The sequence below is a fragment of the Zalophus californianus genome, chromosome 10, assembly GCF_009762305.2.
Source record: "Zalophus californianus isolate mZalCal1 chromosome 10, mZalCal1.pri.v2, whole genome shotgun sequence".
Lineage (NCBI taxonomy): Eukaryota > Metazoa > Chordata > Mammalia > Carnivora > Otariidae > Zalophus > Zalophus californianus.
Genome location: NC_045604.1, coordinates 70132584 through 70159381, shown reverse-complemented (window position 1 = coordinate 70159381; position 26798 = coordinate 70132584). Strand labels below are relative to the sequence as shown.

General features: G+C 52.2%; 1 protein-coding gene across 4 annotated transcripts in view; it reads left to right on the top strand.

Annotated features, from left to right (window-relative positions):
* Positions 1-26798, top strand: part of LMF1 (lipase maturation factor 1) — a 96381-nt gene that overhangs the window by 17355 nt on the left and 52228 nt on the right. For 2 of the 4 annotated variants that reach the window (XM_027612904.2, XM_027612903.2), the window contains one exon: positions 2308-2318. In XM_027612904.2, the coding sequence (XP_027468705.2) occupies positions 2308-2318 (11 nt within the window). Of the gene's footprint in view, positions 1-2307; positions 2319-7892; positions 8090-26798 lie in introns of those variants that run through there. The other 2 variants (XM_027612905.2, XM_027612906.2) reach the window with 2 other exon arrangements.

The following is a 26798-nucleotide window of genomic DNA, read 5'->3' as shown; positions in this document are numbered from 1 at the left end:
CTGAGAACTTGAGTTTGTCTGCTGTGCACGTTGCCCAGAGCCCAGAGATTTCGTTCAGTGGAAGGAAGCTGTGCGGTCCTGCTGGGGCTAGCAAGTCCCTCCGGTGGCCCGGCCTGCACAGGCACCAAACACTGCTGGTGAGGACCCAGCAGGGTTGGAGGCACTTCTCTCCACAGGCATAGATTCTGTTGCTGTGTAGCCACTTCCCCTTTTCCTTTTAATTGAATACAGTTCATTTTTGGAATAGTTGTAGGCTTACAGAATTATTGCAGAGACAGTGCAGATAATTCCTGTGTACCCCCACCCAGCTTTGTGTATTGTCAGCCTCCTCCTTGTCAGGTTTAAAGAGTTAACACTGACCTCTTCTGTCCCTGGATCCCTCCAGGAGCCACAGGACATTTGGGCATCACGTCCCCTGAGGCTCCTCTGGGCTGGGACAGTGTCTCTGGCTCCCCGGCTTTGAGGACTGGTCAGGGATGCTGTGGAACGTCCCTCCACTGGGCCTTGGTTGATGCTCTTCTCATGACTGGACTGGGCTGTGGGTTTGGGGAGAAGGCCATGGAGACCACGCGCCCTCCTCCATGTGGTACGGCACGTCGGGGTTGGTGCCGTCGACGTGACTCATCTGTGCTGCAGCTGCCCTTCTCCTGGCTGAGGTCCCGGCTGCCACATGTCGGGGTGGGGCGCTGGGAACTGGGACTCTTCTGCAGGGGAGTCGGGTCTCCTGGCCCTGTGTGTTTATCCATTCAGTCACTGATCGTGTCACTGTGGGGCTTCGGGCATCTGTCCTCTTGCTCTAGGGCCTAACTGCCCTGGGTACCCGTGACTTTGGAAGAGAGAGGCAGAGTTCAGTAGCCATGGCCGCAGGAAGTTTGAGTGAGTTTACAGAAGAGTCTTGTGCACCAGCTCTGTCCATCTCTGACGGGGGAACCTGGTCGAATACTGGAACCTCTAACTGTGACTTTGCTCCAACTGCCCCACTTAGCATCAGTTTTCCAAAACGTTGGCTTTCTGATCCTTTTATCTGAGCTTTACTTTGGCAGTGCTCCTAAAGGGCTCCTTTGTTGCTAGCTAGGACGGCTGTGTGACCGTCTTTTCTCTTCCCCACCTTCCTGGCCCCCCAAAAGAAGAAAGGATTATCTCCAGAAACTTGGACCGAGGTCGGGGAGGCTCAGGGGGTCCCTTCCTGTGAAGGAAGCAGCCTTTGCTACATCCCTCTGAGAGAGAGGACAGAGCCTGCACTTCAAAGAGCGTCAAGAGCAGATGCCAGAGGGCCATGGGGGGCGCAGGGGTCAGGGTCAGTGCCACAGGGTGCGAGCTGCATGGCTGCTCCCTCTGACTGTGAAAACCTCATTTGGTCTTAAACTCAACAGTGCTCCGTGAGGCCCCGCGCCACCGCCCGGCCCCGGCCCGCAGTCCTGCCACCCAGAGCTCTGCCTTGGACCTTGCCCAGAGCCCAGATGTTGTGTCCACTGAGTATCAACTGACGGTGGAGTTGATGCATAGAAATAACTCCTGCTGTGGTTCCACGAGGTTCAGGGAGCAGAGTGGGGCCGTTTCGGTTCTGTGGGTGCGCACCAGGTACCTGTGTGCTGCTGAGGACCCCTTGCTCCCATCGCACTCCACAGTGAAGGCAGCCCTTCCTGCCCCTGCTGTGCAGACCAAACGCCTTCCATTTAGGGTCCCCTTTGTGATAATCTGTGCTCGGGGTACTGGGCATCCTTGAAACTTTCAAATTCTAAGGTAGGACATTTTCATGGTGTTCGATTACTTGCAGAAATGATTTACCACCAAATATCCACTGTTATGTTTGCTTTTTTCTAAAAGATTTCTTGATTGGCCTGTTGTGGGCATGGCCTTAGACCCCTGTGTAGGATGGGGCCTGGGCAGTGGCTGGGCCCCGCACAGAGCACCTGAGGGCAGGTCTCCCCCGCCTCGCCTTCTCCCACCGTATTTAACGTCCATGGGGTCTGTGACCTGACCCACAGTGTCCTGGAGTCACTGAGTTGGGCTTTACCTAGTTGGGTAGCATGATACTTTAATCTTGTAAATTTTTTGACAAAGCAAGAGGAAAAAAATTTTTTTAAGATTTTATTTATTTATTAGAGAGAGAGAGACAACAAGCACGATCGGGGGAGGGGCAGAGGCAGAGGGAGAAGCAGACTCACCACTGAGCAGGGAGCCCAACGTGGGGCTCGATCCCAGAACCCTGAGATCATGACCGAAGGCAGACGCTTCACTGACTGAGCCACCCAGGCACCCCAGCAAGGCAAAATTTTAATACATTTTTCTCCTTTTGTTTTTTAGGTATTCATTTGGTAAGTGAAAATCAGAAACATACTCCGTGGGAGTTTAGCATTGTATGTGGGGTATGTATTCATGCGCTTTTTCTGCTTTTCTCCTTGCCTGAGCTGCTGTCATCAGCTTAGCAGGTGTGACCGTGTGGTGTGATGTCTGTTATTTAACCTGGAATTGTGGCCCACAGTGGCTTCCTTGCCCAGAGTGGTGGACCAGTGCAGACAAAGGGACTGGTGATGTTCAGGTGTGTTTGTGTGGATGGTAGTCTCCACACAGCTGTAATGAATAGTCCCACAGCAGTGACCACAGAGTGTTGTCATGGACCAGTTCTGTGCCTTGGGTGAAGGGCAGGCCATCCTGCAGGCCAACCCCTCCCCACTCTAGGCCGTGCCAAGTTCCACATGCTGTGGAGGGGCTCACCCGGGGCTAACACTGGTGGACAGCCCAGAAGCAGTCAGGTTCCTGGTTGGTTTGGTAAGGGGAGGACTTCAGCTTCCCCCAGCCCGTGCTCTGTGGGGAATGGTGCACCCAGAATGAGCATGTGGAGTAGGGTTTGTTCAGAAACGAGTGGGCAGTAGGCATGAGGCTGTGGTGGGGGTGAGCAGAGGACAGCCCCCAAGTGGACACGGCTGGGCACGGCACAGCTTCCCTTTGGGTCAAACCACCTTACGTGCTGATACCAGAGACATCTGCTCGCTCCCGGTGTCATGACAACCCACATGCCCCACAACCCAACACCCCTGGTACCCAGGCAGACTCCCCGACCACACGAGGAGTCCCCAGGGTCTAGCACAGCTTGTGTGACTGGGCATGAGGCCCTAATGAATGAAGACAAGAGCTCTCAGGAGAGAAACTGATGAGATGAGAAAAGAACCAAGTGGGAAATACAGTATTTGAAATGAAAGACTCCCTGGATGGGCTGGCTGGCAGGGTGGGGGTGACAGTGGGTGATGGAGGGGGTCTTAGAGGCCACCCAGGCCACGCAGAGTTCAGGCGCCTGTGGGGAGAGCTCAGAGGTTGGTGGCATGTGTATGGAGCCCTGGAGAGAGGGGACAGGTGGCTGAAGTTTCCAGATGTGGTACAAGACACAGATATCAGACCCAGATAGCCCAGTGAACCTCGCACAGCATGAACAGGAAGAGGCTGTGCCTCCCAGGTCGTCCACATGCTGCTGAAAACCCAGGGGAAAGGGAGCATTTTGAAAGCAGTAGGAGCGAACAGGGACATGGCCCTGAGTGCTCAGGAGCAGTGGGCCCGTGTGCCTCGGTGCTGACATGGGAACCTGGACCCTGTGTGGGGATGGAGGCTTCAGATCTAGGGGAGTGAGAGAACTCAGTGTCCAGAGGCGCACTTGGGGCACCAGCACCGGGCTCCAGGCCACGCGGGAAGGATGGGAGGGATGGGAGGGAAAGCCGGGCATCCAGCAGGAGTGCCGAGCTCGGAGAGCGGGAATCTGCGGGTCAGCGTGGAAGCCTCCATTGCTCCTCTTTACTTTCTTGACAGCACACCTGATCATTTAAAGCAAAATAGGTTGTTTGCCCTCTGAGATTCATGGTGCTCCCAGAGCAGACACACCTGACAGGCTGAGGGAGCGCAGCAGGTGGGCCCACATGGTTGCGGGTTTCCATGCCTTAGGTGAAGCTGCACAACTTTCTAAAAAATATATTATTTATATGAGAGAGAGAGAGTGTGTGTGCACGAGTGCAGGGCGGGGAGGGGCAGTGGGAGAGAGGGAATCCTGAAGCAGACTCCCCTCTAGCATGGAGCCTGATACAGGACTCAACCCCAGGACCCTGAGATCACAACTTGAGCCAAGATCAAGAGTCGGATGGCCAACCGACTGCACCACCCAGGTTCCCCCTGCCTTTTTTTTTTTTTAAGATTTATTTATTATTTGAGAGATTGCGCGTGCAGGCAGGGAGGGGCAGAGGGAGAGAGATACTTAGCAGACTTGGGACTGAGTGCAGAGCCCGACACAGGGCTTGATCCCACAACCCTGAGATTGGGGCCTGAGCTGAAACCGAGGCCACCCAGGCTTCCCGCGAGGCTGCACAACTTGAAGGAGAGTTATGGAAGGCTGAGGACGTGCACTGTAGTCCCTCGAGCAATCACTAGAAGAGTGTCTGCCAGCAGACGGAGCTGAGGACCCAGCACCACTGGGACGTGTCCAGAGGCTTGTGTCAGGAAGACACTCCAAGCTGAGAGCCCATGACGGGAGAGAGTGGAGGAATTAGAGGGGACCGTCAGTTCCCAGTGGGGATAGGAGCACCGACCCCTGGGGGTAAAGCAGCAGGACGGAGAAGGGGGACAGGCGAGGATGGCCTGAGCAGCACCGCCTGGCCCCTGGCACAGGAGGTGGTAACGAGCAGCTCACCCAGATAACCGGTAACTCGTCCTGTCACGTGCACGGGGGACACAGGCCCAGCGGCCACATCCTGGCCATCAGCAAGGCTGACACTGAGAAGAGATCCCATCATGTGGGGTTGCTCTCCCATCTGAGAGCAGGGGCAGGGTGATGTCAGGACCACCGGCGAGTCTGTGGACACCAGCACTGGCTCAGGAGGGTGGGGCTATGACTGGTTTCACCTTTCACCTTGGGCCAAGCCCTGGGGGCAAGAGGGTAAGGAGAGGCCCCCCAACAACTGTCCCAGATGCGGCAGCTCCGCCTCTGGTCTGCTGGTCTCCCTGTGTGAGAAGGCCTACGGCAGGGCAGGAGGCCAGAAGGGTCTCCCTGGGGGCACGGGCAGGAGGGGAGTGACTGCCCACAGACCCCGCTCCCCGCTCGTACAAGGAGAAGAAGCCAGGAGCCACTCGGGAAGAAGCAGAGGCTGTGTCCCAGACAGGGGCCCCCGATCGTGTGTCCACACAGCTTGGTGTGTTGCCGAGTGGGGTGGAGGGGGTTGGCAGGAGTGCTAGGAAGGGCCACCCCAAGGCTGCGGGTGAAGCTGGGCTAGGGGCTGAGAGCGCCTTCGCCCACCCTGTGCTGACACGGCGGCCCACAGGCAGGAGGGCAGGCGGGCGGGCAGGCAGGCAGGCAGGGGTGCGACGGTAAGAGAGTCTGCTCCCAGGCCCTGTGCTGGAGGCAGCAGCAGCCTGTGGTCACGGTCACAGAGGGCACTGATGGCAGCCACAAACCCAAGCACAACCTGTTTTGACCTCGATGGCCCCATCCCCAGCACCCCATCCCACCCGACTGCAGCCTCACTGCAATTGCTCATTTCTGGGTGGTTATGTCTCTTCATGAGCTACTGTTTTTGTACACAATGTTTGACATAAAAATTTCTAGACCTACACCCAAGAAAAAAAATGTACCTGCTGACAGTGGATTGTCAAGAGGTGCAGCAGTCAACGGGGGTGACCCCGATGTTGGAACCATCAGGTAAGGGCTCTGAAATACAGGAAGGGGTCTGTCAGGGGTCCCAGCCCACAGAGGAGCTAGAAAGACGGGCCAGAAGGAGGCACTGCGAACAGGGCATCCTTGCTGGGCCTGCAGCCGGGCAAGCAGACTCAGCCTGGAGGTGCCCACCGTGACATGGAGTCGGGGAAGGAAAGAGGGGAGCATTGGAGACTGGAGGAGAGACAGACGACATGCAGAAGAACGTTTAAAGGAATAAAAGCCAAGAACTTTCTAAAAAATGAAAGGTACATGCCACAGATCCAGGAATTTTAGAGACCATCCCACACCCTCCTGTATATGTCAAAGGGGTGAAAACCAGCAGGATGAGAAAATCTTCCCTGCAGCCGGCAGCCCCTCGGCACCAGAGCAGAGGGAAGACTCCTCGGTCAGCCAGCACAACGCCTTCCCTGAGAAGGCACACAGGCTCTCCTCGATGGTCTTCCCGGAGTGCTGATGGGGTCTTCAGGCAAGAGGGGCCCCATGTCGGAGGTTGCATCAACTCAACGAAAGGAAGAACATCGCAGTTTATTAAGAGGAGGGTAAATACAAAATTTTCCCTGATTCCTGGTTACCTGAAAATGTAGTGAGAATGCAAGCTCAATTTGAAATTGCCAGTGAAGCTATTCATTTCTCGTGGGCCCGTGTCCCTCACCAACTTATTAGCCGGCTGAATGCAGCCGCCCCGCAGCAGGGCCACCCTCAGCATCCCGAGCAGCCGGCGCCTTCCTGGTCAGCCGTGCCCACGTGTGGTCTTCCAGCTCGGGTTTGTGCTTTTGTCTGAAGCCAGAAGCAAGCAATTCAGTGATCTCAGGATCTGTTCTCTCTTCCCGCTTGCCAGTGCAGTAGCGCGTCTAAGCAGTCAGCTCCGAGCGGCTGCGACAAGGAAAGGACCACCTGTGAGTTCTGGAGTGAGGTTTGTGGTCAGCGAGAGCATGCCACCCCTCTAGGGTTCGTGTGACCTCAAGATCCTCCTCTAAGAAACCTGCCTTCTCCCTCTCTTGCTAAAATCTATTGTTTCTCCAGTTGTTAGGACCGAGAAACCGTCACTACCTCACTCCCTTCTGGGTGGCAGACACCCCTGTGCTCTGATGCACTGCATCCGGGGCAGTTAGCATAAATTAGCACCAGATCAGCCTCTGTGAAGCCAGCGGAAGCGCTGACCTCTGGCTGTAAGGGGACAGATGTGGTGGCAGACGCAGCAGGGAGACCTAACTCAGGAGACACCTTTGGGGCAGGAGTTCGCAGGGCTGTCTGAGCCAAGGCGATATGGCTGTGGGAGATCAGTGGCCGCAGAGGCTCCCAGGCCAGTCGCGAGCGCAGAGCCATCTGGCCACTTCTGCTGCGCTCTGGCATTTAGGAAACCCTGGTGGGGAAGTGGCTGCTCGAAGCCTCCTGTGGGAAATGCGAGGCTGAGTCCAGAGCCCCAGCCCCTCGGGTCCCCGCGGTTAGTGGCACATGGGCCTTGTGGGTGGCTGTGAGGCCAGGGCAGCGTCCATGGTGGGAGAGTTGCTGTCGGGAGACCCAGCAAACAGCCACCGTTTTGCTCTGAGTTCAAACAAATCTGCCTCCATCTGTGCGTCGTGGGTGTTAACCTGGCGCTCACGAGCCGCAGCTGTGTCACTGGGAGCCCGTGACGCCCGTGGGCGCTTGCTAGCAAGCAGCTGACTTGCTGACACGTGTTCCGTGGAAGGAGGCCTTGAGGAAGACGGCGTCACGTGAGGCTGCTCGGTGCAGCCGCTCGGACCGCCGGCCATCCCGAATCCGGAGCTGACAGCCGCTGCTGGCTTGCCTCCTTCAGACTACCACACGGCTCTAGATGCCTCGCCCTCACTAATGTCAGAGGACAAGCAGCCAGCTGCTGAGGTGTGGCCCGCGTGCCAGGCCCCCGAACCACCAAACGAGAAGGACTGAGACCTGCGGGCGGCCTGGCCTGGGCTGCTTAAGAGAACTCGTTTCTTGCCACAAGCAAGTCGTCTGGGCCTGAGTGTACATGCTCTTCTGTGCTCGTTTTTTTTTCTTTTTTAAGATTTTATTTATTTGAGAGAGAGACCGCGAGAGCAGGAACACAAGCAGGGAGAGTGGCAGAGGGAGAAGCAGGCTTCCCACCGAGCAGGGAGCTCGATGTGGGACTTGATCCCAGGACTCTGGGATCATGACCTGAGCCGAAGGCAGATGCTTAACGACTGAGCCACCCAGGCGCCCCTTCTGTGCTTGTTTTAATTCTATTTATCGTGTCTGTGTTTTGCACAATGGACTTTGGTGAAGATGAGCCACTCTGTGGATTGCCTGCTGAGCGCTGAACTGCGCCGGGAGCACGTTCTCGGAGCAGGTGGGCCCCAGCTAGCGGCCGCTGACGCAGCTCCCGCCACGCCGGGGCGGATTCATGAGAGCCAGGTGAGTCCACGTGCAGCCCCATAGCTACACCTGTGCCGTGGCAGGTGCTCAGTAGCCCTGTTGGACCCACGTGTCACAGCCCCCTTCTGCTGCTGTAGAAACTTCTGTGGACTCATAGCTGGGACTCCAGGGGGCACGTCTCTTTTCTTCTGGGGACTCAAGCAGCTGCTTCTCTGACCCTCGAAGGACATGGTGGGTGAAGTATAACTCCCCTCAGTTTGGGAAGAGGGCTGCACTGCCAAGCCCCCTTTCCAGGCACCTTCCCTTTGTTCAGAATGACCATGCGTTTCTCGGTATCTGGGTTTCTAGAACATTTCCTGCTGTCACAAGGGGTCCCCTCTACAGTGTGAGTGGCACCTGCGCCCTGGGGTCTCGAGGGCCCATTTGCCGCCAGGTGGGACTGCCGGGTAAGGTGACGGCCACGTGAATGGGGCTGTTTGCTCCGGGACGCAGGACAAGCACAGGGCGCGTTACGAAGTTGCCTTGTGGGCGGTGTCTCTGCTGAAGCGTTCAGTGTGGCTGCGCTTTAAAGGCCACTGGTTTGGTAACTTCTACTTCAAAGATGGGTCTAAATGTAATTAATTCAAGTCCCTGCTGAGTGCTGACCGTTTCCTGCTCCCCTGCAGAAGGTGTGCTCTTTGATACTCATGAGCTCAGGGTGGGAGACTTGATCCAACTTCACTCCGTCCTTGAAAGCAGCGGAGGAACCAACAGGCCCCACCCAGCTGCTGCTTCTAGTCCTTTTTGCCCGGAAGGGGCTGCTCTTAGCCCATGGCCTCCCAACATTGCCTGAGTGCTGATGGCCACCTGTGTTCAGTGAGGTTGGGACCCACAGAGAGCCCCACAGTCCTTTATTGGGGCTGAGTCCTGGAACTTAATCCCAGATGTTTCTGCAGAGGCAGCCCCCCGCCCCCCGGCCTGGTGTGGCTGAGAGCTCCAGGCGAGGCTGGCTGGTGGCCGCAGGGGGACGGTCCCTGCGGCCAGGAGCTGAGCCATCGCAGAGGTCCTTGTGCCCCCTTCCACATACGAGGAGGATGGGTGCTTTGCTGAGGCCCCTCCTGTGCTTCAAGGCCCCTGAGGCTTCTGGAGTGTTTCCAGTCCTGAAAAGTATCACGTAACTTCAATTGTGATCTTAGCTCAAGGGACCTCAGTGTGTGCAGGTGTTGGCTTCCATGTGGTCTCCCAGGCAAGTCCCGGGTCTCCACCTCCCCCATCACTGATCTTCTGTCAGGAGCTTCTGGAACTTTGCCGTTCAGAAGGGTGCAACGTGCTACATGAGTGCGTTTGGTTTACACTCAAATTTTCCTTCAAGGGATGATATTTCCATAGGTTTTCATCACTCCTGCTGCTGCGTGGGGTTTGTTTGTTTTTCGGTGCTATCATGGCTCAGAAGGTCCTTTGTTGAGGGGTCATGGAAATCTGGCCCCTTCCGAGGTCCCGCAGCCCAGCTGAGGGCGGGGAACTGAGGTAAACACCAATATAAGCCCTGCCCCCTGCAGGAGCCTCAGAAGTTTGTATGGGGGGCTGGAGGGAGCTTCAGGGCCACGTATGCTTTGCTTTTTTTCAAATACAGGATGACAGATTGAAATCTCAGAGGGTGTTTGAACGCGGGAAGCAACGAAGCACGGATCCTCCTTGGTTAGACAGGGAGCCTGGGCACCCCTTCCTGGTCCCTGGGGCGTGAGGGGTCTGACGGAAGGATTCCGGGGGGGGGGGGCTCCATCCCTGGGGACATTCCTTTGTGGGAAAAGAGCATTCTGCTTTCACTGCGGGCCCATCTGGCAGAGAATTGGAGGCTTTAGGGACCCCTGGTTTCAGTAAGAAGCTCCGGGAACTATTGATTGACCCTGCTGTGCTCAATGCTGAGTGTCAGCTAGTCCTCGGGCCGGCAGGTGTCAGTAGGCCCAGCTGCGAACTGCTGAGTTAGGGAGCAGGACCCTGGAGGAGATTGGGGGCTGACCGAGATCTCAGGCTAGGAGGGCTGGATAGCAGCAGCAGCTCTGTGGGTGAGGTGCGGGGATAGGCAGGCAGGTGCTGGTCCTGCTCAGTCGGTGTCTGGCAGGGAGCGGGGGTGCAGGGGGGGTGCACACCTGCTGTGCAGAGGGCATGGAGGGCAGGTCCTTTGCTGCAGGGCCTCATAGAAGCCGGCTGTGCTTGTACTCGGGAGAGACAGGGGAGAAGCAGCCCCTTTGGGTGTTCGGCACTCTCTTGTCCAGAGGGATGCTTTTGCTGCTGCCTTATTAAGTCTGATTTTCAGGCAGGTCCAGTGCTGGCATCGTTGTTAATGGGGCCCGGACTCTTGAACCCCAGGGTCCGTCCCAGCAGCACCTCCCGCCAGCCGTTGTGAATTAAATGCTGCCTGTGACCCCTTACCCTTGCTGCTCTTAAATTCATGCTTTAAAAACAGCTTAATGAGGGGTTTACTGGTCCAATTGGAAGTTTTTATTAAAACCTATTAGTGCTGGAGTGGAGCCTGCCTACAGGAAGCGATTATGCAGCCCCGGAGTTCCAGGCAGACTCAGCTGCAGCAGGTCCCACCAAACCGTTTCCAGACCCTTGTGGCCCCAGCCCTGCACTTTGCCTGGTTCTCATATCCTCTGCTTTAATTTATGGTTCGTCTAATTCCCTTCCCAGCCCCCATGTCCAAGAAAGCAGTTTCTTTTAATCAAATTATTCCCATAATCAGAGGCAGCCTGGCCTGCCCTGTCTTGGGAGCTTGCTCAGCTGTGCACCCTTTCAGGGGAGTCTTTCCCTACTGCTTCCTGGGTGCTCAGGCTTGAGCAGCCACTCTCCTAGCACGGCCCCCGCGCAGGTCTCACCTGGCACCCTTCCTCCCTGCTGCCTGGGAATGAGAGGGGCCCCTCGGCACTGTTGGGATTTGGTCTCTTGTCTGCTCATGTCCTTAGGAAGGACAGAGAAGCCTGTATCCAGTGATTTCCAGAGCTGCCGTGTGACATGCATGGGCTGTAAACCATCTCCACTAGCAGAGATCTCATTTCCAAAGTGAGAAAAACAATCTTGAATGGCTTCTGCCACACGTTCAGTGTGAGCAGTCCTGGTTGGCTGTGACAGCCTGAGAGAGGGGCCCAGAGCCCGACAGCCATCAGCGTCTGTTGTGTCTGAAATTTCTAGTGCTTTCTCAACCAGGGTCTTGGGGTCGGTCCTGATCTGCGGGGAGTATTCTTGCCTCCTTCTCCCCACCCCCACCCTGCGCCATCCTCTCTTTGCCCTGCTATCTCTGTCTGCATACCACAGTTCCCTCCTCTGCTCACTGGGAACACCAGTGCAGGGAGACTTCCTGCTGCTGGAGAAAAGGAGCAATCAGTGAGGGTCTGGGTCCTGGGGGTCACCCAAGGCACCCTCCCCACAAGGAGCAGCCAGCACTCCTGGCTGTGACCCACTTGGCACAGTCGTCCCCAGGGGACTAGCATGTGGAGGGGGAGAAGTCAGGTCTGGGGTGCTGGGGGCCCATAGGGGTCTCTCACGGTACTGGCTTCTCCTTCCTCGTGTGTGCGCACGCTGAACATGCTGCCTTTTTTCGTCTAACGTTTGCTCCTCCCTCCCCTGTTAACCCCCTACCTTATACCGTCTCTTACCCTCATGCTTCCTCAGAGCTGTGTGCAAACGTGGACGCGCGCACGCACTCAGGTTAAGGTCACCGTACACTTGAATGGGGCTGTGCTACCTGCATATCTGCCAGTCTGTTTTCACTCAGGACTCTGGTGAAAATTCTTTCGTTGGACCTACAAGGAAATATATTTTAAAGACCTTTTTTTCTTACACGATCAGTAACATTTTGCTTATTCTCGATTTCTCCCATCACATCTAGCTACCCGTTTCCATTTCTAAAACTTGCTTATCTCTTTAGTATGCAGAATTCTAGAATAGTGAAGAAGCATTTTGTTGTTTTAATTCATACTTCTAGTTCTGAATCTATTTGGGTGGCTTTTGTCTGAACTTCTAAATTACCTTTTATTAAATTGTATAGATGTGGATCTTAGACATTTGCTTTTTTGGCTTTTGGATTTATTTCCAGTAATTTGAAACATAAATGTGAAAAATGATTTGTATCCAACTTAATACTACTTTCGAACAGGAAAGTCACTACAGACTAAATGTGGCAAAGAATGTGCTTTGGAATTAATATAGATAGCATTTCTTGTCATTCCCCATTAGTCACGGTAACATCACGGTTGATGAACTGCTGTCTCCTGGGTGCTGGTGCCCTAGGGGTTGAAAAACACGGTTTTGTTACCACCCCGTTTTCTGGAGACTTGCTGCAAGTCCCCGTGGCCAGGTCTGTCTGCCACATGCTCTCCCTTCCACCGTGCCACTGTTGCCATCATGGCTACCTGCTATTAGGAGTGGCATTTCCACCCCCACCCCCAGCTGTAGTTCTAGCTCAACTCCTGGGCAGTGCTGAGTGCTTGTCTGTTCCCTCCTTTATTCCTGTGGTTGAAACTATCATGGGTCTTTTCAAGTAAGTGGTTTTATCTGATTTTTTTAAAAAATGTGTTCTAGCTCATTAATTTGTACTCTTTATATGTTGTTTCCTCTTTCTGGGAGGAAGGGGTTTATTTCCTAAGATTTTGAGTTGATTGTTTAACTTATTAATTTTCCATCTTTTGGCTGCTAATGAAATCATGGAGGCAGGTCACCACTCTGATCTGACTGTGTTCCTGGCCTACTCACCTTGGCAGCTGAGATTCTAGTGTCTTTCTGACAATGGCACATAGTGTAGTTTTTTTGTTTTAAGATTTTATGTATTTATTTGTCTGGGAGACAGGGAGCATAAGCAGGGGGAAGGAGAAGCAGGCTCCCCGCTGAGCAAGGAGCCAGATATGGGACTCTATCCCAGGACCCCGGGATCGTGACCTGAGCCAAAGGCAGACGTTTAACCGGCTGAGCAACCCAGGAGTCCCACATAGTGTAGCTTTATAATCATTAGCGCTGATGTTTCTTTGGTCCAAGTGCTGTTTAGAGAAGAGCTTCAAAAATCCTAAGCCCTCGGGGTTTTATAGGTGACCTTTTGTTGATCAGTTTCTGATTTTAGTACGTTGTGAGCAGATAAGTGGGCCTGCATGTTGTTCTTTTAATTATTAAAAAAAATAGATGTGCAGAGATTAGAAATTGTATTACACAGCTTCTAACAACAACAACAACAACAAAACAAAAAAACAGTATCTTTTACCTCTACCCACCCCATTCTGTTTCCCAGAGCAATTCTTTTACTCCTTCTACCACTGCTGGTATTTACCTCTGTATTTCTGAATAATACATTTATGTAGATTATTCTTGGTATACACTTTTAGACTTTATATCCTTCCTATTATGAATGGTAAGGATTACTCTCCCATATCTCTAATTCTCTTTCCCTCACCATCTCAGTATAGTTATGTCACAAATATAATTTATGAAACTCATGTTTAATCTTTATTGTGTAAATGTCAGCTGCTGAGCCAACAGTGAATTGTGCTTACTAGTTTCTAATAACTCTTTGCTTTTCCTGGAGTTAATAGTTTCCTCTTCTTTTTTGGTTTGCTTTGTTTTTCATCTCTGATCATACTTTACCATTCCATTGCAGATTGACCAACACAACCTCTTGACTCCTCCCAATACTATTTTTACTTAATCAAACATGTTAGATAATCTATCAGTTCCTTTTCACCCCTTCACAGAGATTTCTGCTCGGGAACTGTGGCCACCTGGAGTGGATGCTTTATAGGTCTCTGGATTTGGAGGTTGTGGGGCAGGTTAGCTCTTTGCCAGATTGGGTACCACTGACTTATTTGTCCTTCCTCCCATCCTAGAGATCCTATGGTTCACAGAGGGTGGTCCCAGTTGTGCTAGGGGTAAGACTCAAAGACACAGCCACTTTTCCACTGCCTTCTTCCCCATGTATATTCTAGAGCATTATTCTTGGGAAGGGTCATTTTTAAGCCCTTGTCTTTTTTTTTTGTTACTGTTTGTTTGTTTTGTTTTTAAGATTTGATTTATTTGACAGAGACAGATAGAGCAGGGACACAAGCAGGGGGAGTGGGAGAGGGAGAAGCAGGCTTCCTGCTGAGCAGGGAGCCCGATGCGGGGCTTGATCCCAGGGCCCTGGGATCATGACCTGAGCCGAAAGCAGACGCCTAATGACTGAGCCACCAAGGCGCCCCTGTGCCCTTGTCTTGATCACATTTATATAAAGACAGCTAAAAGCAACTGGTGAGATGAGTCCTACCCTTTACTTCTCCAGCATTAGCAGTTGCCTGTCTGAGGCAAGATGAACCATCGCCCCCATGCTCTTTCCCTGCCAGGTAAACACTGATGTGTCCTGAATCACAGTGAACAGCTGAGAGGCCAGAGATGGGTTTTGGTCTTCTCAGACACCACTGCAGCCACTGGCTGGCCTGGAACCTCCAGAATCTGGTGTGTGTCCCTGGAGCTTCCTGGCTCCAATGCCCCATTGTTGGATGCGAGAGGAACACAGCGTCGGCGAGCCTGACCTTTGCCAACGGCAGTAACAGGGAGAGGCATTGTTAGGTTAGCCTGGAGTAGCAGCTGTGTGCCAGCTTCTTTTGTAAATGCTTTGATATTTTAAAACAGAAATTTTAAGCAAGGAAGCCATGCTTTGTTGTTGTTACAATAGCAGCTCTTGTCTGTGTGGACTCATTGAATGGAGACACTGATACCGGAGCAGTTTTAGTACTGTTAATAGTTCCTAAGTGCATAGAACACATCTCTTCTTAATGGTTGTGTCCTTTTCTTACTGAGAACTTTATAGCTCTTTTAGATCCCTGTACTTGGGGCGCCTGGGTGGCTCAGATGGTTAAGCATCTGCCTTCAGCTCAGGTCATGATCCCAGAGTCCTGGGATTGAGTCCCGCATCAGGCTCCCTGCTCCTTGGGAGCCAGCTTCTCTCTCTGCCTCTCTCTCTCTCTCTCTCTCTCTCTCTGTCTCTCATGAATAAATAAAATCTTTAAAAAATAAAATAAAATGTTTAGATCCCTGTACTTGTTATGGGCATGTTGGTTGGTCTCAGATTTAAGTAACTTTGACAAAGTAGAGCATTGCTGGTTTTCCATTTGTCTTTAGCCTCAGTGAATGTCTTTTGAGCATTTAGGAGACTTCCCTGCAGACAGGACTGTGATACATTTTTGTGCCACGTCCATTCACACTTACTGGCCTCCATACTGGCGGCTCCCACTGTGGGGCCCAGCTTTGTTTTTCTCCAACTCACCACCATCTGACGTGGGTTTTTATATGTGTGTCGGTGTATCGTTGATCTGCCTGCCCTCCTCCCGCGAGAGAGTCAGCCCATGTGGGCTGGGGCTTCGTGGGTCCCCCAGCATCACCACAGCACATAGGTTGGGGGAGGTCGATCACAACGCGGCTGGTCCATGGTGAGCCTGCGCATGGGTTTACACTCAGATGCCACAAGGAGGCAAGTGGTCTGGGTTTTGTATAAGTTGCCACACACTCGTCTTCACACCGCCGGCAGCTCAGGAGCCCATGCTTGGTGTGGTGCATGACATGTTGTATGGAGAAAACTTTGATCAGGTTTTTTTTTTTCCCCAAGGACAGATCTCCTGACCTCAGACCACTAGCACGATTGCAGCATGTGTTCTGGTGTTGCTGAGAGATGGTTGCGTTGATGCACATATAGCCATTCCCACGGACTTTGTTGGCCCCCATGGCATGGCAGCCTCAGGTGTGGGAACACTGTGCACAGGAGATGCACTGAGCAAAATGTCCACAGTGCATCGATTAAACCCAACCAGTGGCAGGGGCGCCTGGGTGGCTCAGATGGTTGGGCGTCTGCCTTCGGCTCGGGTCATGGTCCCAGGGTCCTGGGATCGAGCCCCGCATCGGGCTCCCTGCTCTGCGGGAGCCCTGCTTCTCTCTCTCCCACTCCCCCTGCTTGTGTCCCCTCTCTTGCTGTGTCTCTGTCAAATAAATAAATAAAATCTTAAAAAAAAACAAAAAAAACCCCGACCAGAGGCAAAGCGCAAAATGGAAAACCAACCATGGAGTAAGAGGCATTACCTGAGGTCCCACGTGGGGGTCTGTGCTCCTTGGCATCAACCAGGGTGAACTCAGGATTAACAGTGGCACGGCCACGCTTTGTTTCCAGGTTGTCAGGGCGAGACATGGCTCTTGTCCAAGCCTGAGACCCTGTCTGCTTCGAGATGGTGAGGTGCGTGCCTGTCGGTGGGGCAAGGCCTCTCAAGCCAGGTGCTGACCAGAGGCTCTGGCTTGTACCTGGTGGAATGGTGTGAACAGGACTTTTTAAAAAATGATCTGTACATAGTTTCTGAATCACAGAAATGTTGCAGAGAGAAGTGCAGAGGCCTCATCAAGCCTTCACCGTGCATCCCTGTAGGTGGCACATAACTGTGGTCAGGGCTGTCAGCCAAACCAGACTGTGGTCGGGTTTCTCCAGCTTTCCCACCAGTGCCCCTTCCCACTCCAGGGCCCCTCCCGGGGCCACACTGCACTTTGTCGCCTCGTCTCCTTCATCCCCTCTGGTCTGTGGCAGTCTGGAGGCCTTTCCCGGCTTTTCATGACCTTGGTCGTTTTGAGCAGTTCTGGTCCCATATTTGGTCCGATGCCCCTCACGCTGGGTTTGTCTGGTGTTTCTCGGGATGAGATGGGTCACAGAGGTGAGGTGCCCTTGTTACCAGATCGGGTGCCCGAGTCCACATGACTCGCTGCAGGCGATGCCGACCTGGGTCACCTGGTGAAGGTGTGTGACTATCTTGTGACTGTCCCTTCTGCAGCTCTTGATTCAGTTCTTTCCCCAGGGCCCTGGTTCTTGTGGCAGAGAACAGTGTTAGATACCACGGCCCGGGTACTGAGTGTGCTCGTCACTGGTGGGGTGGCACTGCTTTTCTGCCCCAAGGTAGACAGAGCCAGGAAGTGTGTGAACACTTAGAGCACACCACTGACAAGCCGTGAGCCACTCCTCGGACCCGGATGAACCTTAGAGGCCTCTCGCTGCAGGAGAGGAGCCCTCTCAGGTGCCGCCCGCGGTGTGATCTTGGGCCGGGACTGGGGAGCCGGCTGCCTGCATGCTGACTGTGATGGGGCTTCTCAAATCTGCACCTGTGTCGACATCGTGGAAACTGAGGCAAGGAGTCTGTGGGACTCTGCACTGCTCATCAGTGCACTGTGAACCTGTGACTGCTCTAAAAAATAAACACTGAGAAGTATACAGCACAAAGAGTAGATTTCAGCACATGTAAATCTTTAAAAAACCAAGCAGGATGTGTGGGGAAGGCAAATAGAGACTAACAAATAAACCTGTTTATAAACATGCAGCATTTACACACACGTACATGTTCTATATAATACGCATTACGTGTGACGTGTTGTATTTGTGTTATGTCTACGTTCTGTGTATGACCTACCTGCATATGTATCTGCTTGGTAAGCGCACTGAGGGTTGAAGAAGCCGTGTTCACCATGTGCCCTACAAGTAACCACACACCGCATGAGACGACCTTGATGTTCAAGGGCTGTTACCATCCATAGAGGCCTTTATAAAGCACTGCAAACCCGCCGCAAACAGCGAGTGGTACGTTGGGCAGTTTTAGGTTAAAGCATGTAAGGTAATTCATCCAGTAGTTATGGAAGACAGTTGTTAAACCTACATGAGAGTGGCGTACCTGGCATTGGGGAGGATGGTCTGCAGCAGCCCTGGGGTGGCCGGGCAGCCAGGCCCCACTGGGAGCACACGAGTTAGCGTGACCTCTCTGGAGGACAGCATGGCCACATGGTTATGGTTTGGCATCTTCAAAGTCTGGGTACCTGTGGGTCGCCAGTCGCACGTCACGGTTTCCTACAGCAGGGTTAGGAGTGTGCAGAAAGACTGTGAGGGGGGCATCACTGTGTTTATGGCAGGAGAAAATGGAAATAGACTTAAAGGTTCATGGAGAATTAGCTAAAATTACGTCTCTGTGGATTACTAAACAATATGATTTAATGATGCAAAAATATACTTAAGATATATTAAAAAAAATTTTAAAGATTTTGTTTGTTTATTTGACAGAGAGAGACACAGCGAGAGAGGGAACACAAGCAGGGGGAGTGGGAGAGGGAGCAGGGAGCCTGATGTGGGGCTCGATCCCAGGACCCTGAGATCATGACCTGAGCTGAAGGCAGACACTTGGAACCAACTGAGCCACCCAGGCACCACCTATAATGGGTTTTAAATTATGTGTACTGTATTCCATTTTTGCTTCTGAAAAAATCAATTATTTTGAAGTATATGATCAAGGAGTTAGATTTATCTCTAGGTGATCAGATAACTTTTCTTCTTAGTTCCAATTTATTTTCACTGAGTATTTTTGCTCTCAATTTAGGATTAATTTGTTTTAATAACATTAGTTTTAATAAATGGGTTCTAATAAAATGAAATCAGTATTAGATCAAAGGTGAACAGATGTGAGCTGGGCACAGCACAGGAGACCACGCTCCCAAAAGGCTTTGAGGAGCCCAGGTGGGGACAGGGAGGGCAGGAGAGGGGAGCCAGCTGTGCTTTGGCTGAGGGGCGTTGTGAGGCCCATTGCCAGCCAGGTGCCTTTGGCTTGGTGAAAAGTCACTTCCTTTCCTGGGACTGGGGGCTTCATGGTGTTTATGGCTATAGGTGGGATATGGATGGCGTTCAGGGGCCTGTTCTGAGTGTGGGGGCCTGTGCGTGCTGGGGGTTTGGGAGGAGTGGAGGTCTTCAGAGGATGGCAGGGTGTCGAGACTGGGAACGGACTCTGGGATTTGTCTCTCCTGTCGGCCGGTCCGGTCCAAGGTTGACCTGTGCTCTGCCTTGCTGCCTAAGCCCTCCCCCCACCCCTGATGGTACGTGGAGAGAGTGCCCCCCCAGGTTGTACATGGAGAGAACCCCCTCTCCCAACCCCCCCCAGGTGGTGTGTGGAGAGAGCCCCCCCCCAGGTGGTGCGGGGAGAGAGCTGAGGGATGGAAGAGCGGTCATCTAGGAAGCGGCATCTGGGTTAGGGAGGGAGGGGCTCATAAGGCAGGGAGATGGTCTCCTGGAGCCCCTGATGAAGCCCAGCTGTGGGCGTGGGCGGGGGCGTGAGCCTGAGGAAAGGAGGGCACACAAAGTACTTTGTAATCAAGGTTATTTGATGCCGTGGGGTCTACAGAGGCAGTCCACAGAACAGGGGCCATGCACGGCGTGGCCCTTGGTGCTTTGTCAGGCCTGGTGAGTTTACCACCCTCCTGCCCGCTCACTCTGTGCTATGTCTCAGATTTTGTGTTTTTTGATGGCCAGAAACCACCTTCCATCTGAGTAAGAGCTGTGTGATCTGCCTCAAGAAAGGCCCAGGGCAGGGGGATGAAAGCAGTGACTCAGGAAACAGGAAGCTGTGATTCTTGCCACGCCAAGTGGCTCTCCAAGCCTCAGAAGCTTCTGGACGCCCCACGGCTCGGCCCCTTCCTAAATTCTAAGCATGTATGTAGTTCTGTTGACTCATGTGAAGGTCCTGCCTCGGTGCGGTGCCAGGCTCTCACTTGGTGTCTGGGCCCAGCCTGCCTCAGCACGGTGCCCATTCATATAGGGCGGCAAGGTAAGCTCCGGCCATTTAGAACAGACATCCTCATGCAACTCTCACTGGGGAAGGCTCTCCCCTGCCATTCAGTCACTTGGCTTCAAGATCTGGATCAAGACAGTTGGCTCAGTGTCCGTAAATGGACAATTCTCTTCCCTTTTTTCCCTTTTGATGGTGCCAAAATCAGCAATTACAGTCATAATCCCCAATGAAAATAGTAACAGGGGCAGAGCCTGGGGTGGGTGTGAGCGGCGGGGGGCTTTGCATGTGCACATGTGAGCTCTGTGGTTTGGGAGCAGGATGCCCCCTCTTATGTGGTCACTGAACGGGAGCAGAACCGTCAGTCTTCTTAGAGAACATGGCTGCCATGCACCGGGACCCTGGGTCCTCCCTCCCCTTCCCTCAGGCCCTGCATGCCTGGCGTGTGTGGGATGGGCAGCAGTCCCCGGCAGTGATGAGTGCGGAGCGCGCGGCTCGGCTCGGTTCTGGCTTCCACATCAGGGGGCCACGAGTGGTGCTCTCAGTCAGCTCACCACCGGTGGCCTTTCCTCAGTCCCATTTCTGCCTCCTATGCTTAACCTCCTTAGGGAAGCCAGTCATTCGGAAAGTGGATCTCCTATTTGGGGGAAAAAATTGTTTTTAGAGTTACTCCGGAATAGCTTGGCTAGACTCACCATGCTCCCAGAGACCCTGACTTTCAGCTGCTCTGTTGGTTTCCTCTTCTGGAAAATGCACGCTCATTCTGCTGGCGTTTTTAAAAACCTTGTGTGTTTCTCTATAAAGTTTAATGGTTTTCTTTACAAAGCTTTTATTTATTTTTTAAAGATTTTATTTATTCATTTGAGACAGAGAGAGGGAGAGAGAAAGCATGAGCAGGGAGAGAGGCAGAGGGAGAGGGAGATGCAGGCTCCTCCCAGAGCCAGGAGCCTGATGGGGGGCTCAATCCCAGGATCCTGGGATCATGACCTGAGCCAAAGGCAGACGCTTCACCATCTGAGCCACCCAGGCGCCCCTTTACAAAGCTTTTAAATATCTCTCTATTTTTTAGAATATTTTAAATATCTTTTTAAAAGACTTATTCCCATACTGTAAGATTGGCTTCTGGAACAAATGGCAATTTAAAACATTGCATTTCACAGTTTGTTAGCATTTGTGAACATGCTGGCAGTCAGTTCTAGATGTCCCAGCAGATGGGAGAATTCCTTGCTTATTTTTCTTTAACTTTTGACTACAAGAACTTTGCAGCATGCACCGTCTCAGGGTGTCCCCGTTAACAGGCAGGGGCCTGGTCTTGGGCTGACTGACTCCATGTCTGCCCTGCTGGGTGCGGGAGACCCGCTTCCTGGTGCACCGAGCAAGATGGTGCCTTTTATAGCGGCACTTGGAAAACATCGTGGGGGTTCTAGCAGGTTCGCCTTGTAAGTTAAAGGTTTCTCCACAGTTGCTGTGTCCGAATGAGGCCGGGGATACGTTCCTGTGGCTGCTTGCAGCCTCCCCGGCTGCCCCCCGTGCTCCCAGACAGGGTTCTGTAGCAGAACGGCTCATCCCACATGGAGCTGACCGCCTCCAGCCCTGGTGTCCCCTGCCTGTCGCTGGTGGGCTAGCCACCGGGCTCCAGGCGGCATCAGAGTTGGGCTGGAGTTTGGGAGGGATGTGTCACGGGTGCTGGGACTTCTGTTGCTGTCGGTCAGAAAGCACAGGCTGCCTTTCCCTGCTCTCTGCAGTGGTGAGATTGCTGAGGGACCAGCTGTTACCAGCCTGATCCATCCATTAGAAAGTTCTCCGTCAGCAGCACCAAGGCCCTGGCCATGGCCTTGTGCCTGGACTCACCCCCCAGGGCCCGCCCGGAGCACACACTCTCATTCTGTCACTCTGTTCGCATTTATCTGGGATTTTTTTTTTTAATTGAAGCAACTTTCCTTCATCAACTATCTGGTTGCGCAAAATCCAGCTGGTGTGTGCGGGATGAGCAGCAGTCCTCGGCAGTCTTGGAAAAATCAAGATCGAACACTTAATCTTTGTCTTGTCAACTTTCAGAAGAATCACTTGGTGCCGAAGTACCTTCCTTATAGGGTTCCGTCTAATGTCATTTGCAATTGCTGCCAGTGCCACTTGATAGTTGAGCTCATATTCTGTAGATTTTTTTAACTTTCTGTGTAGGCAATCGTATTTTTTTCTATGTCAAGTCTTAGAACTTTTCTTTTTCTTATTTTTACAATGGCTAAGAATAAGTGTTACATAGGACGTTTTAAATCATATCATTATGAAAAATTTCAAACATACCAAAAAAGCTTAAAGGATTGTATAGTAAAAACCCATATATGGACCATCTAGCTTCTACAGTTTATAGTTTACTAGATTTTTTTCCTTTATATAGCTAATCTCCTCATCTCTCTGTCCATCTGTCAGTCCATCATCTACTTTGGTGCATTTGAAAGTCAATGTCACATATCCACGTACTTGCCTCCGAATATTAACTTTCAGCACGTAGGTCGTTAACTAGAGCTTAGTGTGTGCTCAGGTTTTTTTCCCTTGACAGAGAATTCACACACAATGAGATGTGCAGATCATCAGTATATACTTTTAGAGTTTGACAAATGCATACACCTGTGTAACTTCCCATCAAGATGTAGAAAATTCCCATCATTCCCATGTATGCAAAGCTAGGACTCTGTTCTAAAGCTGGATCTGTCTGCACCCGTACTATCCGTGAGGAGGGAAGGTTTGCTTCATGCCTGGCTTCTTGGCTCACTTTCCAGAAGTCCTGCTCAGTTGATACCTCTCTGCAGACAGTGTGTCCTTCCATTTCCACACTAGGGATCCTTGATTTCGGTGGCCTGTGGGGAAGGGCCATTGTTAACTCTGAATGACAGCTGGAGGACTCAGCATGTCCGAAAAATGAAATCAAAATGACCCAAATGAAAGCAAGTCTTAGATGGTTAATACTGGGGAAACTTCTTCTGCTTTCTCATAGGCTGTGGTGTTATTTGTAATCACGTGGAGTGTTTTTCTACCTCTTTATTGTTATTAATAGAAGGCACTAAAGTCACAGTCTTCCCACTTGCATTTATGTCCAAAAGAAAATGGCTTGTATTTCTGGGTCCTTTGAAGCACAGTCTTTGGTTGTTCTGTCCTGTGCTGCTCAGGCGGGCAGCCTGATCTGTCTTGCTGATTGAGGTTAGTGCTTTTTCCTTTCACACTTGTGCAGGGATTGCTTGAATGCTGTTTCCTCTTTACATCTTTGATTGTCTCAACATTCTCTCTCTGCAAGGATTTGGTACTTTGCTGTTTGAAAGCATATGGGTTCTTGCTCTCTGAACAGATAGTTGCGTGAGGTGGAAGGATCTGTATTTGGCTCACTGTTTCCTCACCCTCATTGTTTCTGACAAGAAGTCAGCTGTCATTCATCCTGTCGTTTCTCCAAATGTAATGTCTTATTTTTCTCTGACTGCTTCGGAGGTTTTGTCTTTGGTTTATAGCATTTTGACTGTGTTGTCTCTCTGTGTGGCATTTTTGGGATGTTATCTTGCTTACAATTCTCTGAGGTTCTTGAATCTGTAACTTACATCTTTTACCACATTTGAATAATTTTTGCCAGTATATTTTCAGGTTTTTTTCTGCCCATTTCTCTCCTCCTAGGATTCCAGTTATGTATATTTGGACCTTTTGATGATGTTCCACGAGTTCCTGAGGGTCTGTTCTTTTGTTACTCAATCTTTAAAAAAAAAAATCTAGGGGCACCTGGGTGGCTTAGTCAGTTAAGCATCTGACTCTTGGTTTCAGCTCAGGTCACGATCTCAGGGTCATGAGATTGAGGGTCATCGGGCTCTGTGCTCAGTGAGGTCTGCTTGTCCCTCTCCCTCTGCCCCTTCCCAGCTCGTGCTCTCTCTAAAATCTTTTTTTAAAAAAAATCTCTGTTCTTCAGGTTGAATAACTTTAGTTGAGCTATTTTCAAGTTCACTACCTTTTTGTTCTCTGTCCTCCCAATTGTTACTACATTCATCTAGTAAAATTTTAATTTCAGATATTTTCTTTTTCAGTTCTAGAATTTGTTTGGTTCTTCTCTTATAGTTCTGTTTCTCTGCCCAGTTTTCCTATCTGTTTATGCCTTATGGGCATGTTTTCCTTTACATCCTGAAGACATTTACTATGGATGCTTCACCATGTCTTCCTGAGCTTGCATTCTGGGTGCGGCGTGAATGGAGAAGGGAAGCAAGTGAGATGTGCAGTCTGAGGCACGGTGAGTGTGTTGTTCGGTAGGTCATACTGGGATGGACTGAGGCCCAGGTGTAAATGTCATGTCCAGAGAAGGCCTCCCTGAGAAGGTGGCATCTGAGCAGAGACCTGACCAGAGGGCCCCAGGAATGGGCACTGGGGGCAGAGACCCAAGGTGGGCCTGGGCCTGGGCCTCCAGCAAGGGAGGAGAGCCCAGGGTGGGGTGAAGGGGTAGGTGAGGCCATTAGTGGTATGCTGGTTAGCTTCACCCTCTCCCTGCAGGCCTCTGTGGGTCACCTGTGTGGTGTTTTTCTGTGATGATTCACGTTAACTGACTTAGCTGAAACCCCTCCTCCATTGTGCACTGATCCTTCAAAAAAAAAAAAAAAAAACCGTTTCTGGAAACTTCCCCTGATGGTATCAGGGATGTGGTGCCTGAGGACATCACTGGCCCTTCCCCTCACCAGACCACCAACCCAGGCTCCTTTGCGCATGCAACTTCTGAGCAATACTGGCTGCTGGCAGTGCCCACGGGGTCCCCGTTCTGTGACTAATGCCCGCCTGTCCTCTCCGTGGCCCCATGGAATGTACATGCTGCCCAGTTGGGTCTGTGAGGTGTGCTGTGCCTTGGTGGCCATCCCAGCTTCCAGACCCAGAGCTGCCTGTCACCTCACTGGAGGGCCAGAAAGCACTCCCTTTAGAAGGGGAGTAAAGCTGGTCCTGACTTGTATGGGCAGGTGAGGAAGAACGCTGCTGTGCCCATGTAGTGACCCCCTGTGGAGACCGTGTCTGTTGGGGGGCGGTGAGGCTGCAGTGCCGCCCCAAGCTCTGACCTGGGCGCATGCCGGTTGGAGAAGTGTGTGACTCCTTCCTACTTTTCAGATGAGCTGACCCTCCCCATGATTTGCATGTTTATACAATAACTGGACATGGCAGCCTTGCGCATCAGCCAGGCCCTGCCCTGCTTCAGTGACAAAGGCGTGCCCATCAGCAGCTTCAGTGATGCCCAGAAACCATGTTCACTGAGTGTGTGGAAGATGTAGAAAAGCAAAGTGAAAACGGGTCATCCTCCAGAACTGTGTGGGGTGAGGGTGACCCCACTTCCTTGGGCACAGGGACCCAGTGTGCATGGATGCAGGAGCTCACTCCGCTGCAGTGCTGGAATGAGGCCCACTCCATGCAGAGCCCATGGACATAGGGTGTCTCTCAACAGACGTGCCTCCCAGGGTTGATGGGGAGCAGGGTCCAGACCTGCCCCTTGCACCCTGAGCTAGCCAGTGGGCACTCAGCAGCACAGGAGATCCAGAATATCCCTGCTGTGGCAGAAGGCCCTGTGGACAGCACTGACCAGGACGTCTCAGCCTTCTGACAAGGTACTTTGAGATGGGCTTCAGTTAATTTTCATGCACAGGAAACAAAAAACAAAGAAATGGTAATGCATCATGCCCTTCAGCCTGATATATGTTAAATATTTGGAATATATTAATCCTAAGAAATCTCTGTTGCTAGATTTAATTTCCGTTGACAGGAAGCATTTTCATATTTATCCAAAACTAGTAAAGCTAGCTAAGGTCATTGCTGTGAGTTTTGTTTTCAGGCTAGCTGGTGACACCTGCACAGATCTGAGCAACAGGGGACACCTGGGGCTAGGAAGTCTGGTTGCCATGGTAACTGAGTATTAACCAGCACCGTGACAAAGTGCAGTGGATGGAGGGTCGCTGTGTGGGTGTACAGGTTACACAGGTCACTTCCTGTTCTCTGCAGCGCCCAAGGACATCCTTACAACACAGAGTAACAATTTTCTAAATGATTCATAATTGGGAGCATGCAGTTTAAAATGATTTTATTTAAAGCATGAAATCTTTAACCAACTCTTCCAAAAGTATCCACTTGCTATAAAATTCACTCCTGTTCACGATCTGATCGGACTTAAATTCTTCCTCTGAAATTTGGAGTCCCCCCAGCTTGCCTCTCCCTTCAGAAATCAGGCTTCGTCTTGTGGACTAACGGCAAGAACAGAGCCTCACGTGCCACGTTCCCCTACCCAGTTCAGGCTGGTTCTGGAGGATTCCTGAGCAGATCCCGCTCCAGGCAGGTCCTGGGGGCCAGGGCTGGGGGTCAGGCAGGTGTGTGGCCCCATCTCTGGGGCGAGGCTGGCATCAGTACTGCCCAGCCCCTCAGGACAAAGGACTGTCCTCATTCTGTCCCCTCAGGGCCAAGTCAGCTCTACAAGCCATTCTGGTGGCCAGAAGGGGTCGCTGAGGCCAGGCCCCTCAGTGTCCTTCCCCGCAGACTCACACGTGATACATCCTGGCTGTGGCTCATTGCCACGGCGGGGGTGGGGTGGTGGCGGGTGTTTGCAGGGGCTGTAAGGTTTGCAGAGGGGTGAAAGGCATTGGCATCTGTGAGGGGCGCCGTCACTTCAGAACTGTCTGTGGTGCTCTCTCACCCTTGCGGCACAAAAAGGGCCCCTTGCATTTCTGTGGTGCACCAGCAACTGCACAGCAGATTGGCGGGCTGCTTATAACTTCCCGCCCTGACATGGAACCTGGAAAGATGAAGAAAGCGACTTTGAAGAGCTTCGAGTGCTCTCCAGCTGCTGCCGGGAGCCCCGGGTGGCCGCGGGTGGGGCGGCCCCGCACAGGAGTGACAGCCCGTCAGAGGGGAGGCATCTGTCTCCTTTTTCCTGGTTTCTAACCTGAAGCTAATGGGTTTCCTGCTCCTCCTCTAGATGGTGGCTGTCATTCTTGAAGGATCCATAGGTGCCACACTTCATTATTCTAAGTAACGGTAGTGATTTTCCTGAAGGTGACGAGCCCTTGGTTGGTACCATCTTTCCAGAGCAGCCGTTTGCGCAGCTTCTGCCTTCGATGATGTTTTTCTCCTGGGTCGGAAGCAGCTGCATTTGTGCCATGTGGACCTTGACTCGGGGTGACCTCCACAGA